Source organism: Melanaphis sacchari, unplaced genomic scaffold (assembly GCF_002803265.2).
Source record: "Melanaphis sacchari strain LSU unplaced genomic scaffold, SCAv2.0 Contig395_pilon_pilon, whole genome shotgun sequence".
In the NCBI taxonomy this organism is placed as follows: Eukaryota; Metazoa; Arthropoda; class Insecta; order Hemiptera; family Aphididae; genus Melanaphis; species Melanaphis sacchari.
Genome location: NW_020271251.1, coordinates 259,696 through 277,457, shown reverse-complemented (window position 1 = coordinate 277,457; position 17,762 = coordinate 259,696). Strand labels below are relative to the sequence as shown.

Below are 17,762 nucleotides of genomic sequence, written 5' to 3'. Positions count from 1 at the left end.
TAACCCTTCGGACCCCTCGATACCTAGTCCGCCCCTGTCTTAGATCATCACAGAATATACTTAGGTACCTATCAATTTTATTATGATAATCATAAGAAGTTCGTGTTTATGAATTTTCACCCAATGAATATTAAAGTTTATAAGCCTAATCAAGACAATTCCTCCCCCCCCCCAAAAAAAAAAAAAAATGTTTAAAAATGTTATTTTTATACAGCATACAATCTTCTTAACATCGTAGTTTATTATAATAAAATAATTATTGTATTGTGCTATATATAACTTAAATGTTATCTAATGTATAAAATCAGTTTAATAATTATAATATAAAATATAAAGTAAAGAATAGGTTAGGTTCAAGAATATATTTCTGTTTTTTTTTTTTTTTTTGCTGAGATAAAGGGTTAGGTTCAAGAATATATTTCTTTTTTTTTTTTTTTTTTGCTGAGATAAAGTCATAGAATAATATTATATTACTATTATTATTTATTACGTTATTGAACAAATTTAAATACCGCGGGTTTTTGTCGTTTTGTTTTGCTGAAATCAAATTTTTACAGAGTCCTTGATATTTAATCGTCAAAAAAACAAATTACGATCTTGGGTTGTTTATATCATGTTATCATACAATATGGCATTAAGAAAATAAACTGTATCATAATGTATAATATTTTATATAATAATATTTATAGGTAATTCTAAATTACTTATAATTTTATCTTTTATTTTTATTTTAGTGAATAGGTTACTATAATATAATATTGTAGTGTTATTATATCTTAAAATCTTAAATTTAGTGTTTATTTTGATTACTTTTTTTTTATTGTTTGTGTCCCGGGGTTCAGACGCTAATTTAAATTCAAAAATGGAGAAACCACAAAAAATTCCCAAAGTTGCCAAAGTATGTAATATGACGATTATAAAAAATCGTTTTAAATAATTAACCAGAGTATGTAATGTAATTTTTTATTACTTAAATTTGTGTTTTAGGTGAAAAATAAAGCACCCGCAGAGATTCAAATCACTGCTGAACAGCTTTTAAGAGAAGCAAAAGAACGTGATCTTGAAATTGTACCACCTGTAAGTACTTTAATTGATGAACTTAAACTTTATTGTACAGTATATTTTAAATTTTTTACTAAAATATTTGTAATATGCATCTCTATTGAAAAATATAGCCTCCCAAACAAAAAATCTCTGATCCAGTAGAACTAAGAGATTATCAACACAGAAAACGCCGTGCTTTTGAGGATAATATAAGAAGAAACCGTACAAATATAAGTAATTGGATAAAATATGCTGCTTGGGAAGAAAGTCAGAAAGAAATTCAAAGGTAAATCATATTAAATTAATTTAGCCGTTTGTAATAAAAAAATTTCAAATCACATTATCTTATGCTGTAATATCTACTCTCAATTATATTTTTTTATTCATTTATTAGTTTTATATGAATTCTAAACCTGATTATGTTATTTCCGAGTTAGAAACATTCAATATAATAAATTTGCACTTACTAGGACCACTTTTGGATTTAATTATCAAAACTAAAAGTAAAAATATTATTTAATCCTTATAGGCTTTTATTGATATTATTATTTTAAAGTAAGTTATAACTGTAGAATATTTTAATTTTAAAATGCTCACTACTCTCTTTAAAAACTTAAACATATCCATGTTATTAGTCCTAGCCAATATTTATATATTTATATTTAATGATAGTTCAATCTATTCCAATATTAAAGCTAACATCATAAAGTTATTTCTATTGAATCCAAATTGTCTAGTTGTATATTTGTTAGATACATATGAGTTTGAAGTCATATTAATCTAAATATTTTTTTTTGTATAATTTAAACATTTTATATAATTTAACACAAAAAATACTTTTTTCAACTCAACTCAACTTTAATCAATTATTATTTAGCTCAACTGTTAATATTTTGTTGAAAATATGTGCTTATACATTATGTAAGTTTTATCTAATCTTAATTTGTAAGATTATCCATTATTTGATTATTATACACTTTAAACTTAGTATTTTTTCTATTTATATATTATTATTCTAAATTTATGTTGTTTATAATTTTAATTTACATAATTATGTTTTTATTGAATTTATCTTAAGAGCACGATCAATTTATGAAAGAGCACTAGATACAGATCACCGAAATATAACATTATGGCTAAAATACGCCGAACTAGAAATGAGACATCGACAAGTGATGCATGCCAGAAATCTTTGGGATCGTGCTGTTGTCATCATGCCTCGTGCAAATCAATTTTGGTACAAATATACTTATATGGAAGAGATGTTAGGAAATGTTGCAGGTAAAATTTAAATTAAAAAACTAACGTTTTTGCAATTATTATTTTAAAAATTATTCTTAATTATTTTTAGGAGCTAGAGCAGTATTTGAACGATGGATGGAATGGGAACCACCAGAACAAGCTTGGTTGACTTATATAAAATTTGAATTACGGTACCATGAAGTTGATCGTGCAAGAAAAATCTATAATAATTTTGTTATGGTACATCCAGATGTTACAAACTGGATAAGATATGCAAGGTAAATTATGTTCTTAGTTAAAATTTAAACGTTTTTAATTACTTTTTTTTTTTAGATTTGAAGAGCAAAATGGCTTTATTGTTGGAGCACGAAGTGTATTCGAAAAAGCAGTTGAATTTTTTGGTGATGATCATATCAATGAAAATTTGTTTATTGCATTTGCAAGATTTGAAGAACGGCAGAAAGAAGTATTAAAATTGATTAATATTATTTATTTTACATTTATTAAAGAATACACAATATGTGAATATTATTTTTTTTAAATTTTATTTAAGCATGAACGTGTGCGAGTAATTTATAAATATGCTTTGGATCATGTCCCTAAAGACAGATGCCATGATATTTATAAAGCATATACAATACATGAAAAAAAATTTGGTGATCGGACTGCAATTGAAAGTGTTATTAGTAGTAAAAGAAAACTACAATATGAACAAGTATTTAATAATTCTAAATTTAATTAAAACAATGTTTCAACTATTTCACTTTCAGGAAGTAAAAGATAATCCAACAAATTATGATGCATGGTTTGATTACTTAAAATTAGTCGAAAGTGAAGGAAATTTAGAAGTCATTCGAGATACATATGAACGAGCAGTTGCCAATATACCCCCTTCAAATGTAAGATTCTTTTATTAATAAAAGACAAATGTTAATTAGTTTTGTTTTTTAATTGTTAAACCTGAATCCTTAATCAAATTCTATAGTTTTTTTTAACTTTTACAGGAAAAGCATGCATGGCGTCGATATGTTTATTTGTGGATAAATTATGCTCTGTTTGAAGAACTAGAAGCTGAAGATGAAGAGCGTACACGTGATGTTTATCAGACATTTATTTCTACTATACCTCATAAAATATTTACATTTTCAAAAGCTTGGTTATATTATGCACAATTTGAAATACGACATAAAAATTTAACTGCTGCAAGAAAACGAATGGTAATTTTTAGTAGTTTTAAATAAATTGTGTAGTACTATAGTTTATTGACTTTGCAGGGTGTTGCATTAGGTTTATGTCCCAGAGATAAACTGTTTAGAGGTTATATTGATTTGGAAATACAACTTAGAGAATTTGAAAGATGTCGTATATTATATGAAAAGTATTTAGAATTTGGATCAGAAAATTGTGTTACTTGGATTCGAGTAAGTATTAATTAGGTGTCTAGTCTAAGCATATATGAGGCAGTAACGCAATTATTAAGTTTTTGCTTACCAATTAAAATTAATATTAATTTTAGTTTGCAGAATTAGAAACCGTATTGGGTGATATAGATCGTGCTAGAGCTATTTATGAATTAGCTGTAAACCAACAGCGATTAGATATGCCAGAAGTTCTATGGAAATCTTACATCGATTTTGAGACATTACAAGGGGAAACAGAAAAGGCGAGAAAATTATATGAAAGACTTCTAGAAAGAACTAATCATTTCAAGGTAATGTCTTACTATTTTCATATTAGATTTTTTTTGTAGCAAATTAAAGTAGTGAACTAATAAAAATCTACTTTTTATGGCAGGTGTGGATGAGCTATGCACAATTTGAAGCTTCTTCAGAAGAGGAAGGTATTGATAATATTTCAGTAGCGAGAAGAGTGTTTGAAAGAGGTAATGAAGCACTACGAAGAGGTGGTACACCAGAAGAAAGAGAAGGCATTTTACAAGCATGGTGTAGATTTGAAGAAGAATACGGAGATGAAGATAGTAAAGCTAAAGTTAAAAATATGTTGCCGAGGAGAATTAAAAAACGAGTGCCTTATACTTCAGAAAATGGAGTAAGCAAACTTTTGATTTTAATTTAAAACAATGTTACAGTATAATTGTATTTACTGAGTTAATATTTGTTTAATTTTTTTCAGAGGGACAAAGGATGGGAAGAGAAAATTGACTATATTTTCCCAGAAGATGATGCTGCAAGACCAAACCTTAAACTTTTAGAAACTGCTAAAGCATGGAAGAAAAGGAAATTAGAAGAATCATAAATAAATGACCAATGTGTATTTTCTAAAATTTAATAATATTATAAATTACATACCACTATGTTTTTAATAATATATTCTATTGTTTTCATTTTAAATGCCTTATGTAATTCAGAATTTTCTAAATTTGAATTCATAACTTTTTCTTGAATCTTGTAGTAAGTAACCTAATAATATTTAATTTTATACATTTTATGTTTGAATATGATATGATGAATTAAATGATAAACTTGTGTTTATTGTACAAATTAATTTGAGATTAAGGGGAATTTAAAATAAAATAGAATAAATTTAATTTATTCTGTGTATAGATTGGTAGACAATGATACTAATACCATAATACAGTAGTGAAGAATGATGCAAAACAATATTAATATCATTTGATATTAATATTATTTAAGTGCTTACATTCTCTATCCTTTGACAGTATATAAAATTTAATGATTTATTTGGGTATTGCTAAACAATGCCATAAGAATATATATTATTTTTATAGAATGACAATATGTCCAAGTTTTACAACTCTATTGAAATAAATATTTAAATTCAATATTTTAAAATAAAATGAATAAATAATAATTATTGTTGAACAAAAGTGTCTAGTGCCTAAATACCAACAAATAATATTGTTGCGATAAAAATATAGTATACTATGTTATGTAGTTTAATAAAATTGTAAACCAACATGACTTACCTTTTTTAACATAATCAAACACTTATCACAAAGACAACAACATTTTCTGACTGAAAGAGCATTTATTCTTCACTGATTTGAAAAAGATCTTTTTCCAGTGCTTGAATTATGATCGAAAACTGAACTTTTTGTACTTGCACAATAAATCATATAATATATATTTTTTTATTTATTAAATATAAAAATATTTATTTCATTATTAACTATTTAAAGTTAATATAATAGAAAACGGGTAATTTTTAGTAATACATTATAGAACATTTTACATTTAGCAATTTTATTTCAAAATTACAAAAAAATTGTTATTTTGTTAGTTGTTACAAATGCAAGATATTATATCATGACTCATGAGTATGCAATAATTTAATCACATTCATCTAATCTCACTGGATGCTCAAGTGGTATAATTGATTTTTTCTCAATATCTCGAGAAAGTGCTTTTCTCATATCTGAAAATAAATATTATATTTAAATATTTTTTTTATTTAACAAATCCGACAATAAGAAGGTAAGTGTGTATTGCTCTATTGTACATTTGGTGTCGATTGGAACACAATTATAGATACATGGCAAATTTTTGTGATTTTGACAAAATTCTAACTTCTTATATATAAAAAAAAAAAATTTGTTCTAATGTATTTTTAATACATAATTATAAAAGATTGACTTTTTATGGTCTAGTGTAGCATAGTGGTTGGCTTCAGATGTTTTTACGTTCTAAGGTTACGCATAGCTCCTAGATGGGTGGTTACCTGTTTTAATGATAAATCCTGGACATTTTTAAATGTATTTTAAAACTATAACCTCTCCATAATAAAATCCAACTACAGGCTAATAACCATTTTGTTAAAGCCTAAAAAACTAAAAAAAAAAATGTTTATTGAATTCTCATAAAAAATTAAAAATCTAGTATCATTTTTTTTTTCATGTATAAATTAAAAAATCAATAAACATTCTGGTATAAAAACAAAAATGTTTATGAACTTTGTCAAAATTCTAACCTTAAACACTTATAAAAAAATAATTGTGACTATACATTTTTAATATTTTTAATTGAAAAATTAATAATTTAAGAAGAGCTTTGTATTAATTTTCAAGCATTTTTACCCAGTAAATCATTTTTAGCCAACATGTATAAAACAAATTAAAAAAAAATTGAAATTTTCTTATGTTTTTAAATAGCTCAAAAATAGTCAAAATATTTTGAAAATTTCAAATATCTATAATTTTTTACTGAAAATAATGAGTTACTCAAAAAAAAAAAAAAAGTTGACTTGTGTAAAACTTTTCATTTTTTTTTTAATTTTCCATATTATAAAAATAAGTACTGAGAGTTTTTAAATTTGAGCTCTTTAAAGTTCAAACTAGATCTAATTTTTTATCCATAACCACCCCATATTTAAAAATTGAAGCATTTTATCAACAACTTATTGTGTATAGATACACAAGTAAAACATAAAATCATAAAATTAAAACATTCATTGTTACACTTAAAAATCTAAAAATATGTACCATATGCATCTTCGTCAGGATCTCCAGAATAATATTCTAATACAGTACGATATACTGTATATCCTAAACTCTTGTACATTGATATAGCAACTGTATTGCTGACACGCACATAAAGATCAACAAACCATGCATCTTTTCTAAAAATCATTAAAACATTAGAAAATATTAAAAAAATGTTTAATAAAAATTTACTTTTCTGAAATTTCTTCTAACCAATTCATTAATACACCTGCAACACCTAATCTTCTGTATTCTGGAGCAACAGTTAATGCAGTTACATGACCATGCCAACTATCTGGCTGTCCTTCAGATTTTCCCATAACTAAATACAATTTACATTTAAATATTATTAGTATCAGGTAGAACCATGGACCAATGGCAAATTCAGAGAGGTGGGGCAGGGCGTGCCTCCCCCAGCCCTTATTTAGTTGAAAAAAATGTTTCCATAAAATAATTGTGTTGGAGCATAAGACGTATTTTTATATCCCGAATAGCCAGCTGGTGGTTAAGTTTACTTTTGTTATAATTATTATTATTATTTATATTAAAATTAAAAATAAATTATAATCATTTTTGGGCAACAATGCTCAATATAGTAGGCATATCGTTATTGTCATTATCAAAATGTATATATAACATTATACTAGTCATCAGATAACAATTTAAATTGTACAATACAATTATACAAAAATATCTGATTTTCTTTGTATTATGTACTTGAGCAGTTTTGCTTCACTATTTAGATTTCAGTATTAAACTGTCTAATGTCTGATATTTTTTAAATAATATAAGATAAAGTTTTATATTTGAATTAAACTGTAATTAATTTTATTTAAATATAAATTAATACAAAAAAACTTCTTACAAAATAGAGATGTAAGTATAAATGAACTTATGAAAAATTATAAATATTTAAAGTATATATTAATACTTAAAATAGTACTTACTTAAGTAAAGTATTTATTTTATATTTTTGTAATTATTTTCCTACAGTAATCTTGATTCATTGTTTTTATACAAGTACATACTTATCTATATTATTATTTCTAGATAAAATGAAATCTTAAACATATTTGGAAAAATACTTATTGTTTTTCATTTAACATGAATATGATTTTAACTTAAATAAAAGTTTGACAAAAATCGGAAGACCAATACAATTAATCAACATAAAAGTTTACCAAATGTACGCCCTCCCCTAAGAAAATTCCTGAGTCCGCCCCTGCCATGGACTAAAACAATATCTTAGAACTCAAGGGTAAAGAAAAAATAGTATACAATATTAATATATTATAGTAATATTAATGTTTTTTGGACTAAGTAAAAAACTTACTATAACCCATTATCTCTCCAGTAGGAGATTCAGCAACTTGAAAATACTCTGGCCAATGTGCAAGATATTGCATATAAAATGGTATCGCATACTGTATAATGTATAAGTTAAGCTTAAATTTATAGTATAAATAATTATCTATTAAATAATGCTTGTTTAAATTTAAATTATACACAATAATAAATAATAAATACACAAAATATTCAAGTATCTAAAAACTCTCAATAAATACAATTATTAAAATTAATTCAATGTAAATTGTGTTAAAATACACAGTAACACTGAAGCTAACCTATTTATTATCAAATAGTACAAAACTTTAATAAATTATAATAAAACCTACAGATTTCAATAAATTGTGTATTTTTATTTTTTTAGAATTTGTATATTGTATGTTTAAAAAAAAGGATACAGTCTCTGTAAGTGTATCTAGATTTCTGAAATAAAAACATAGATTAAAAAGTTGATTTAATAATTAGTGGCTAAAATTATAATAAATAAATTAGTCAATATTTATATTATATCTAAATTTGTCACATAATACTTTTCAATCGAATACTTAATTTTTATGGCATAGGTTATACATAATATTAACATTAGATAATGATCATTAAAATTAGATTAATTATAATACATATTTTAATAAACTAAAAAATTACAAATCTTAACAAAAAAAATCAAATTAAATATCTGTATAAAATAACTAATATTTTCTTGCTTTTATATTAAAATTAGCGTGGCCACTAAACTAGATTTATGTTGTGTTATCAAGTGTTAAAATATTAAGCAAATATTAATTTTAAGTTTTCTACTGACATTTTTACATTACTTTTATACTTAAAGATGAGTGCTAATAAATCATCAAAAAAAAAAAAAAAAACCAGCTATCATGCTAGTTTATTTTAATTCTAATATTTATAAAATAAAAATTTGATAAAATTTAAAACAGGAATTTTTAAATTGATAAACGGTTAAAACTTAAGTTATATTTTATAACACCATTAGAATTTTCAATTAATAAATTGAAGCATAATACTCACTTCATATAATAACAATACTTATTCTACCAAGAATTGTAAATATTAAAATGAATTTATCAAAATTGGGAAAATTTATATTAATTTAAATGGTTTCTATTTTGAGGACAGATTTTTATATTCTTCTATTATTGTTTGAGTATTAAATAATTATTTGTATTCATGGATTTTCGATACGTTTCGTTTTTTTAAAACCAGATTTAAAAACTTGTTATTTAGATTGTGTTTACTACTTTGAAAAATAAAAAAAGCTTTATTTGGTCATGACAAAAATTGTATTATGTATTTATTATTAAAATAATTACTATACAAACAAACTTAATAAAATAATTGAGAATCACAAAATGTAATTACTATCAAGATATTGTTTAAATATGTTTATAGTAAAAAATCGCTTACACATTATTGAATTTAAATAAGTCATCACAATTGAATGGTCGTAGTGTAGTCATTTTGTTGTCAATTTTGACTATTAAATATTAAAAATCTGAAAAATTAATATAATGTGTTAGATGTTAGATGAATTACACATTTATTAGTAAATACTAAATAGTAATGAAGTAAGTAAGAAGCATAATAAAAAAATAATTTCTAAATATAATATGTACCCACATAAAAAATATAAAATTGTTAATTCAATTTTATTTTAATTATTTTATGTGATAACATTTATCAAAAATAATATAGTTGAATATTCTATGGTGTGTGGTTTATAACAGCCGATAATATTTATGAAACCTTGGTTAAATATGAGGTTAGTTACCAACTTTCAGACAGGTTTTCTAATCAGACATCATTATCTATATTGTGCATATGCATGACTATTAAAATATTGGAAACATAATTGTAAAGAATTCGTTTTAAATTTTAAAATTCTATTCTATTCAGAATTCAAGTATTTAATAACGTCAAACTAATCACTTTGTTTTTGGTTACATCTCATTATTCCTTTAATATTTTACGATATTCGTTTAAATATTCATTGCTTAAGTTACCTTATTAAATCAAAAATGGCTTTAAACTACAGTTCTATCAATGAAAATGATGCGTTTTCATTCCGGAATCTTGAAAGGTATGTCTTTCATTTTTTATTAATAATATTGACATTATTATTTTAAAAACATATGTCTTATATTAGATAATTAAGGTTTAATTTTTCATAATTTATGTGATTAAACCATAACGCTTACCTACTTAATTTTGATTACATTAAAGTTAAAGGAACTCAACACTAAACATTTAGTTATTATCTTTTGTTAATAAGATATTATATTTATACCTCGTAGAGAATTGAAAATATTTAGTATTTTAATGTTATTTAAGTTATTTAATAATTAACATTAATGAGGACTTACTATTTATTAATGTTTGAGGCAAACAAATTGTATACTTAATTTTAAAGTTTTTATAATTTAACATATAAATTTAACTTTATGTTTTTATTATACATGGTATACATGTGATTAATTTGTATAACAAATTATAATCTCTCATTTATTTTATATTGTTTATAGTTTTATACTATTTTCCAAATGCATGATACATTTTAATTTATTGTTGATCTTTAGAAATGCAAAACTTGAAAAAATGGGACTCAAAATGCCTAGTTTTCGAAAAACTGGTACTACAATTGTTGGAGTGACTACTCGAGATTGTGTAATTTTGGCTGCAGATACTCGTGCTACATCAGACACAATAGTTATGGAAAAAAATTGTGAAAAAATCCATTACATTGGAAAATATATGCAGTATGTTTATTTATAATTTATTAATGCCTTTCAATCATTTCAATATGGTATTTTTTTAGTTGTTGTGGTGCTGGTACAGCAGCAGACACTATGCAAGTTACACGCATGGTATCTGCTAACGTTTCCTTGCAGGCATTCAAGTTCCCTGATGAAATGGTTCCTGTTGTATTTGCTGCTAGGTCACTTCGTCAATATCTTTTCAAATACATGGTAATTTAGTTTATATTTTATGCTGTTTGTTCAAGTTATTAATTTTTATATTTGATTAAGGGGTATGTTTCGGCCGCATTAATTTTAGGTGGTATTGATAACAGTGGCTCACATTTATATTCCATTTACCCTCATGGTTCAATTGATAAATTACCTTATATATCTATGGGATCAGGAAGTATGGCAGCTATTTCAGAACTTGAAAGTCGTTGGAATGAAAATCTGACTGTGAGTATAAAACATTTTAATTTATACTTGATGTTATGAATTCTTTAAATTTTTCACTAGGAAGAAGAAGGTGTGAAACTGGCATGTGATGCTATTTTGGGTGGTGTATTTAATGATCTTGGATCAGGAAGTAATGTAGATCTATGTATCATCACAAAAGATGGAACTCGTATGCTCAGAAACTACTTAACACCTAATAAAAAACCAGCCACGTAAGTTTTTTTATTTTATTATAAAGTCTTGTAAACTTATAAATCATATTATGTACATTTATTTTAGTGCTAAATATGTTTATCCAACTGGTTTGACTAAAGTTTTGCACAAAAGTGAAATCAAGTTCCAAATTGCAGAAGAAACTGTCATGGAAGTTGATTCTTGAATTTTTTTTAATATTAAGTTCTGAGTACGAATAATTATTTTATATACATTTTCTCTTTCTGATAAAACTGATTTTTAATTGGTATTGGTGTCAACGTTTTGTTTATGTAAAATATTAATGTACCAAAAAAATTAATATATTTAATATTATGCTTTATGAAAATGTTAATTAATTTTTGATTATGTATTTAAAATTTAAATGGAGTCAAGTAAATAAAATAAGAAGTTGACTGATACAACATTTTTCTAATAATTTGTACTTATATTGACTATCTTATTTTTGTATATTAAAGCTTAATGACTAAGGGCTGACAAATTTTAGATTTTTTAAAATTATTGACTATCAATAACATGTTTTTGCAGTTTATACATTCCCATATCTATCTTTATGATACTAAGTTTTTACATAATATACATTTATATATATATATATATAGTATACAACTAAATTAATTAGTTTAAAAAATTTTTTCTCCTAATACTTAATTTAGTAATAATAAAAAAAAATAATAATAACAATATTTTTAAACTGTCCATAAATCCAGTTACTGTTGTACAATTAATTATAATTTATGTAAATAATCTAAACAAAAACATATTTTAATAAGGAAAAATATGTTTTGAAGAAAATTTAAAAGTATATAGCATAGAAGAAAATGAAAAAAATGTGCGAGATGTAAGGCACTTATATTATACTTGGCAAACTAATGGCTCAAGTTTGGAGATAAAGTGAAACATATTTGGACTTTAGGCTGAAATTGTGTCGGTTAATCCAACATCAGTCATTCAATGTTTTTAATTTTTTACCCTTTATAATATTGTCACAACTAATTAGTCTGATATGACTTGAATCACTCATCAAGATTTGAATATACCATCAAGCATAAAATCTAAGCTTTTCAAAATGTCAACAATATACAAAAAAAGTAGATGCACAGCAATGTAACTGCTATACAACTCACAAAAAATTAAGTGCATCAAATACTTGCAATGGAGGTTTAACACTTACATGTGCATATATACACCAGTGAGTTGTGTTTATGGTCATATAAATGGAGATGCCTCAGGAGTTTGGATAATTTTTATGTATTTATTTAACAAATAATTTAATTGTAATATAATAATTTATTTGTATTCTAATTCAATATTTATTTAACAAATATTTCTGAATGAGATTTAAAAAAATTAATTAAACTTGAAACAACATCTTTTAACCCAATAGTTTCAATGTTTGCATTAAAGCTCACATATATTGGAGTTGATGTTTTCAAGCTTTTTGTTAGTGTGTTAGCTATTGATTCAGATCTACTATCAGGATCTGTGCTAAAAATAGCACTAGATATTGTATCTGTGCTATTTCTTTGTGTCATAGCAACAGATAAGCATGAAAAAGTTTTATCTTGACTAATAACAACAAAAAAACAATTATCAAAACACAATATTTGATTCAATAAGACGACGCCTAATACTTCTGATGTAAATGAAAACTTTTTAATTTTAGGTTGAACGTACTCTATAGTGGCAATCTCTAGATTTTTTTCAGGAATCTCCATTTCATAAAATATACTGAAAAAAAATCAACAAATTTTACTGATGAATAAAATATTTTAAAGGACCAAAACTTAATACTAAATGGTGAATTATTTAAATATCAATAGATATCAAATTTTTCTTGAAAATCTCTCTACTGATGTGTCGGATAAAATAATTAAGCTCATAAATTTAATTAATGCAATAAATTATCAATTAGCAAGCCAAATAGAAAATTATAAATTAACGTTAAATTACTTAAATATGGTTGATAGATGTATGCCTTCACCATCAATTTTAATTTCAAACGATTTGTACTTTAATTCTGAATTAAAATAATAATAAACTTATTTTCAATTGTTTAAGTTACGTTTACGTCGGTTGAAGACTTAGTAGTTGATAATGTTGAATATACTCATGTAGATAATAATTGTTATCTGTATCGTTATTCCGGTTATTCGTTACTGTATGGTTGCAAGCAGTTGTAAACGTCCGTGACCTGTTGGAGTAGTTATCGTGATGAGTACTATCGATTATTTATTCTACATGTCAAAATTCCGTGTATTCGATTGTTTTGCTTGAACTATCGATTTTTACTCGATAGTATCAACTATTTGGTTATATGACTACAACAGTGTTGTGGTATCAAGTATCAACAACCACCAATTTGCAATGAACGGCATGAACTGTGGTAGTTCCATCCCAAATTCTCAAATACTACCACTATTACCAGTTACAACCATAATTTAAAATTTAAATCAATGATTACAACTACTGAGTACTAAGTACTGGTTCTTCCATAGTTATTAGTTAGAACTTTGAAGCACGGTCTTAGACTATAGGTTTATATTATTTATTATTATAACACGATGTAAAGAATATAAGATGATAACACTGCTTGACCAGAAGAAAAAAAGAGTCTCTGTTTTGACAATGGTTTTAGAATACCTATTATGATTATCTTTTAATACCATAATTTTAAGTTTCAACTATAGTTCTTCAAATAAGATCTATCGGGAGCACCACATACTTCGAAGGATAGTTTTTTTAATAATGGTATTAGAACTACTATTACAATTACAATTACCTTATTACATTATTATTTATTATTACAATTATTAAATAAATAAATATTGTATTTGTAATGAAAAATACCTAAATTATATTTTAATTGGATATTTTTAACGTTAATTATTCATATTGAATCGAATTTTTAGTTTATGAAATATTTTATTCAATCGTTTAAAAGTTGACATTATTGACAGTTAAAAATTATATCAATATTTTAGATTGTAGACATTGTAAAAAATTCGAAATTATATTTTCTTACATACCTACTTTATTATATTTATTACATCTTATTCAATAATTAAGTTATTAAATTAAAATTAAAATTATACCCTAATCATATCATAACATTCATTACACAACATGGAGGTCAAACAAAATGTATAAAAAGCAATATTATAATAAATAAAAATTAATGTAGGTATATTATGTGTTTTTACAATAATTTAAAATTTGATTACCTTACGCAAGAGTTGGAAAATAAAATTTTAAAATTAGTACGAAAAAATTTTATTTGTAGATCTTTATGACAACATTTATCCTTGCAATATTTGGTCACTGGAAGAAAAAATATGCTGTTGTGATAATTAATATTAAATAATAACTTAATTGTAAGTTTTAACAAGGTTGATTTTTAAATTATTTTACCTTCTTAATCAAATAACAAATAAGTAATAGCTATTTGTAAATTTGTAACAGTGTAATACCAAAGTATAGGAACAACATAAAATATAAAAAAACATCAATTGAAGTGTTTCTATAGACTTCTAATGAAGAACATAATTACACTTGTAAATATGTAAAAATTACAATGTTTTTCAATACTTTGTGGAATTCCATGGTATGATCAAGCCGTGAGTACCTAAATATACATTTCAGATTACAGTAATCCATATGACGAGATCTAAAAATATAAATTTATTTACACTATAGTAACTAAAAATATTGTAAGTATACAAAATTATAAAAATTAAATTAAATATCAGGTTTATAGGATTAGGTACAATAGTTAATATCTACTCGTACATATTATTTTACTTACAAATTTACGATATTTTTAACATATACCGTGATACAATAAATTGTGAGTGCAGTCCGGCAGTCAAAAATACTATTGTTGATTTATGATATATTCATATATTTATCTAAATAAAAACAGGTAAAATTATATGAATATTGGTGGTCAATAATAATAATTATATAGGTAGTACCTACCTATTTATAAATACCACACTACCTATAGAATTTTTACATTGACAACAATAATATAATACATCCAAATTATGAACAAAAAATATTCATAAATGTATTTTAGATAACATAAATTTAAAATTGTTGTAACATGCTTTCATTTTGCCATGAATATAAATGAACTCTAGGTATAGAATAAAAGACAATATGACCCTAAGCCTATAACCTTGATAGTTGATACACTAAATTCGTTTTTATTCAGTATAACGACAAAATATAAAAAATATTATGTAGAGAATAAAAAATGCAATCCGTACGATTCTAGGATATAATTTTGTTACACCAGTTTTGATTTAGTTGAATTTTTTTCTATGTAGGTACCTAACCTATACGGCTATACAAAATAATAAAATTAAAAAAATATATACACTTTTACACGTATGAGTACACAATGATGTAAATATTTTTATATATAATATATATATACAATGATATATAAATACATTTACAAAATAAAAAAAAAAATATTAAATTGTATTTATAATTTACAATTTGCAGAAGGTGTGTATAGCGTGTATCATAATATTATAATGTAAAATTATTATAATATGACATGAATATACGCATGATGTTTGTAAGATGTCATACGCATTATTTGTTATACACAGTATTATTGACTCATTATAATCATGTTCAAATTTAGTTTTTTACGGTGCCATGCCTAGGGGAGGAAGGTCAGGGTACAGGGGTTATATATCCTTATCCATTGTAATAATTAGTTTTTTAAGTGAACCTTATCGTCTCTAACCTAGAATTATTTGTATTTCGTACTATATCTACTACTGAATACCTTCTTCCTTAATAAATAAAAATTAGAAGAGATCATAGAAATACGTACTTCCAGCTATATATTATGCTATATATCATGGTAAAAATTAAGATTTCCGAAAAACATTTTTTATAAACATAATCATATACCTATAGACACAGCTATGAACATGCAACAATTAATTTAGTTTTAAAATTCATGCTATAATCCATCATTCGTAAAATGTGAAAATTAAATATTTAAGTAGGTACATCAGGTACATGGAGATGAAATCGGCTAACAACAAATCTTACAACCCATATCGATGTAAAAATGAATTTTTTCTTGCGAATTAAAAAGATGCTATTTCATCAAAATTCAAACTTAGTTATAAAATTCGCAAGCCACTCCTCCTCCCCTCACAAAATCAAAATTACATTAAGTAGCCGGCAATATAAATAAAAATGTATATTTGTTATAAGCTTGCAGGAGTAGCAGTACATTATCTTAACAAACTAAAATTTGTCATTCTCCAAATGAAATTCATTCGGTGTACAATCTAAATCCAATTGATTATTTAAATAGAACTCAACCAGGTCATCTAATACAATTTAATATTTTTACATATTTTATTTATTAAGTTGGTTGTTATAGTATTATATAATAGGTATATTATCAAAGTATAGTAAATTATAAGTCATATTTATACATGCAAATTATAAATTATTTTATGTTAATAGCCTTTTAAAAATGGTTTACAAATTATGTGTCATATTTATAACAAATAATCCATATTTTTTACACACAACAACTACTTACCTATGTAATTATATATAACCAGCAAAAAAAATTATTTTTAAGTTAAATTAAACCAAATTTTAAAATTTAAATATTGTTTTGTTTTAAAAATATTAATAAATAATTGTTACTCCTTTTCAATTGAAGTTACTTTCTCAGGACATAAGCACTTCCATACATATATTACAATCATACGAATATAGGTAACTACACATTACAAGTTACAAAATAATGCTGTAAAAACATTCCGAAATATTTCATTGCGCAGTGCAGGGTATAGGTGTGACATGTATATACATAGTATTTGTATAACCCTATCTAACATTCTATAGCCCATTATTTTTATAAAATTTTAGATTTAAAATATTCAATATCCACGATCACAAACACAATTAACGGCTATTTGCATATGATTGAATTTAAAACACTATTTTTTACGACACATCAAATTTGTCGGTCTACCAAAGTATACAAATACAAAAGAAAGCATAATCAATTGATGATCAAAAAAATTCTGCGATGATGTCGCCATTTGCAATATTAAACAATTCTAAACTATAAAAATTATAAATTTAAATAATAACTGCTCGCAGCTTACAAATATATATATAGCCTACCATAAGCGACACTATTGACTTTAATTTCTAATTGATTAATTAGTAATTTCCCAGTCAAGTGCCACTAATGG

The 17,762-nt window shown here is 24.4% G+C and overlaps 4 protein-coding genes across 5 annotated transcripts; 2 read left to right on the top strand and 2 right to left on the bottom strand.

The window, feature by feature from the left end:
- Window positions 1–789: 789 nt before the first annotated feature.
- On the top strand, window positions 790–4,609 carry LOC112597194 (protein crooked neck). The gene is made up of 13 exons (XM_025343141.1): window positions 790–898; window positions 988–1,077; window positions 1,176–1,330; window positions 2,123–2,325; window positions 2,396–2,564; window positions 2,620–2,752; window positions 2,840–3,001; window positions 3,057–3,185; window positions 3,291–3,503; window positions 3,561–3,707; window positions 3,803–3,997; window positions 4,081–4,335; window positions 4,420–4,609. Exons 1-13 carry the CDS (start codon window positions 863–865, stop codon window positions 4,540–4,542), a joined length of 2,010 nt encoding a protein of 669 aa, XP_025198926.1. The 5' UTR covers window positions 790–862; the 3' UTR covers window positions 4,543–4,609.
- A 926-nt stretch (window positions 4,610–5,535) lies between these two features.
- LOC112597231 (N-alpha-acetyltransferase 20) lies at window positions 5,536–9,742 on the bottom strand. Of its 2 annotated transcripts, XM_025343196.1 has the most exons (7): window positions 9,724–9,742; window positions 9,515–9,602; window positions 8,491–8,515; window positions 8,079–8,169; window positions 6,938–7,067; window positions 6,746–6,882; window positions 5,536–5,682 (listed from the first exon to the last, which is right to left on the bottom strand). In XM_025343196.1, exons 2-7 carry the CDS (start codon window positions 9,565–9,567, stop codon window positions 5,597–5,599), a joined length of 522 nt encoding a protein of 173 aa, XP_025198981.1. In that variant the 5' UTR covers window positions 9,568–9,602; window positions 9,724–9,742; the 3' UTR covers window positions 5,536–5,596. The 2 variants fall into 2 exon arrangements, with proteins under 2 accessions (XP_025198981.1, XP_025198980.1); XM_025343195.1 differs by lacking the exon at window positions 9,724–9,742 and having other exon boundaries at window positions 9,515–9,659.
- Window positions 9,743–10,125: 383 nt separating this feature from the next.
- LOC112597234 (proteasome subunit beta type-7-like) lies at window positions 10,126–11,751 on the top strand. Its single transcript, XM_025343198.1, has 6 exons — window positions 10,126–10,187; window positions 10,684–10,863; window positions 10,923–11,073; window positions 11,134–11,301; window positions 11,362–11,513; window positions 11,581–11,751. Exons 1-6 carry the CDS (start codon window positions 10,126–10,128, stop codon window positions 11,678–11,680), a joined length of 813 nt encoding a protein of 270 aa, XP_025198983.1. The 3' UTR covers window positions 11,681–11,751.
- Window positions 11,752–12,799: 1,048 nt separating this feature from the next.
- LOC112597242 lies at window positions 12,800–13,663 on the bottom strand. The gene is made up of 2 exons (XM_025343208.1): window positions 13,468–13,663; window positions 12,800–13,245 (listed from the first exon to the last, which is right to left on the bottom strand). Exon 2 carries the CDS (start codon window positions 13,230–13,232, stop codon window positions 12,828–12,830), a length of 405 nt encoding a protein of 134 aa, XP_025198993.1. The 5' UTR covers window positions 13,233–13,245; window positions 13,468–13,663; the 3' UTR covers window positions 12,800–12,827.
- Window positions 13,664–17,762: the final 4,099 nt, after the last annotated feature.

What these genes read in the sequence shown, in the direction of transcription:
- LOC112597242 (XM_025343208.1), bottom strand. Translation starts at nt 13,232, where the DNA reads ATGGAGATTCCTGAAAAAAATCTAGAGATTGCCACTATAGAGTACGTT.
- LOC112597194 (XM_025343141.1), top strand. Translation starts at nt 863, where the DNA reads ATGGAGAAACCACAAAAAATTCCCAAAGTTGCCAAA. An exon ending in GAAAACTACAATATGAACAA is followed by an intron (nt 3,002 to 3,056) that starts GTATTTAATAAT and finishes TTTCACTTTCAG; the next exon opens with GAAGTAAAAGATAATCCAAC. An exon ending in CTTATACTTCAGAAAATGGA is followed by an intron (nt 4,336 to 4,419) that starts GTAAGCAAACTT and finishes AATTTTTTTCAG; the next exon opens with AGGGACAAAGGATGGGAAGA.
- LOC112597234 (XM_025343198.1), top strand. Translation starts at nt 10,126, where the DNA reads ATGGCTTTAAACTACAGTTCTATCAATGAAAATGATGCGTTTTCATTC. An exon ending in GTTGGAATGAAAATCTGACT is followed by an intron (nt 11,302 to 11,361) that starts GTGAGTATAAAA and finishes ATTTTTCACTAG; the next exon opens with GAAGAAGAAGGTGTGAAACT. An exon ending in CCTAATAAAAAACCAGCCAC is followed by an intron (nt 11,514 to 11,580) that starts GTAAGTTTTTTT and finishes CATTTATTTTAG; the next exon opens with TGCTAAATATGTTTATCCAA.
- LOC112597231 (XM_025343196.1), bottom strand. Translation starts at nt 9,567, where the DNA reads ATGACTACACTACGACCATTCAATTGTGATGACTTATTTAAATTCAAT. An exon ending in TTATTTAAATTCAATAATGT is followed by an intron (nt 8,516 to 9,514) that starts GTAAGCGATTTT and finishes TTTTTATTTCAG; the next exon opens with AAATCTAGATACACTTACAG. An exon ending in TGGAGAGATAATGGGTTATA is followed by an intron (nt 7,068 to 8,078) that starts GTAAGTTTTTTA and finishes AATTGTATTTAG; the next exon opens with TTATGGGAAAATCTGAAGGA.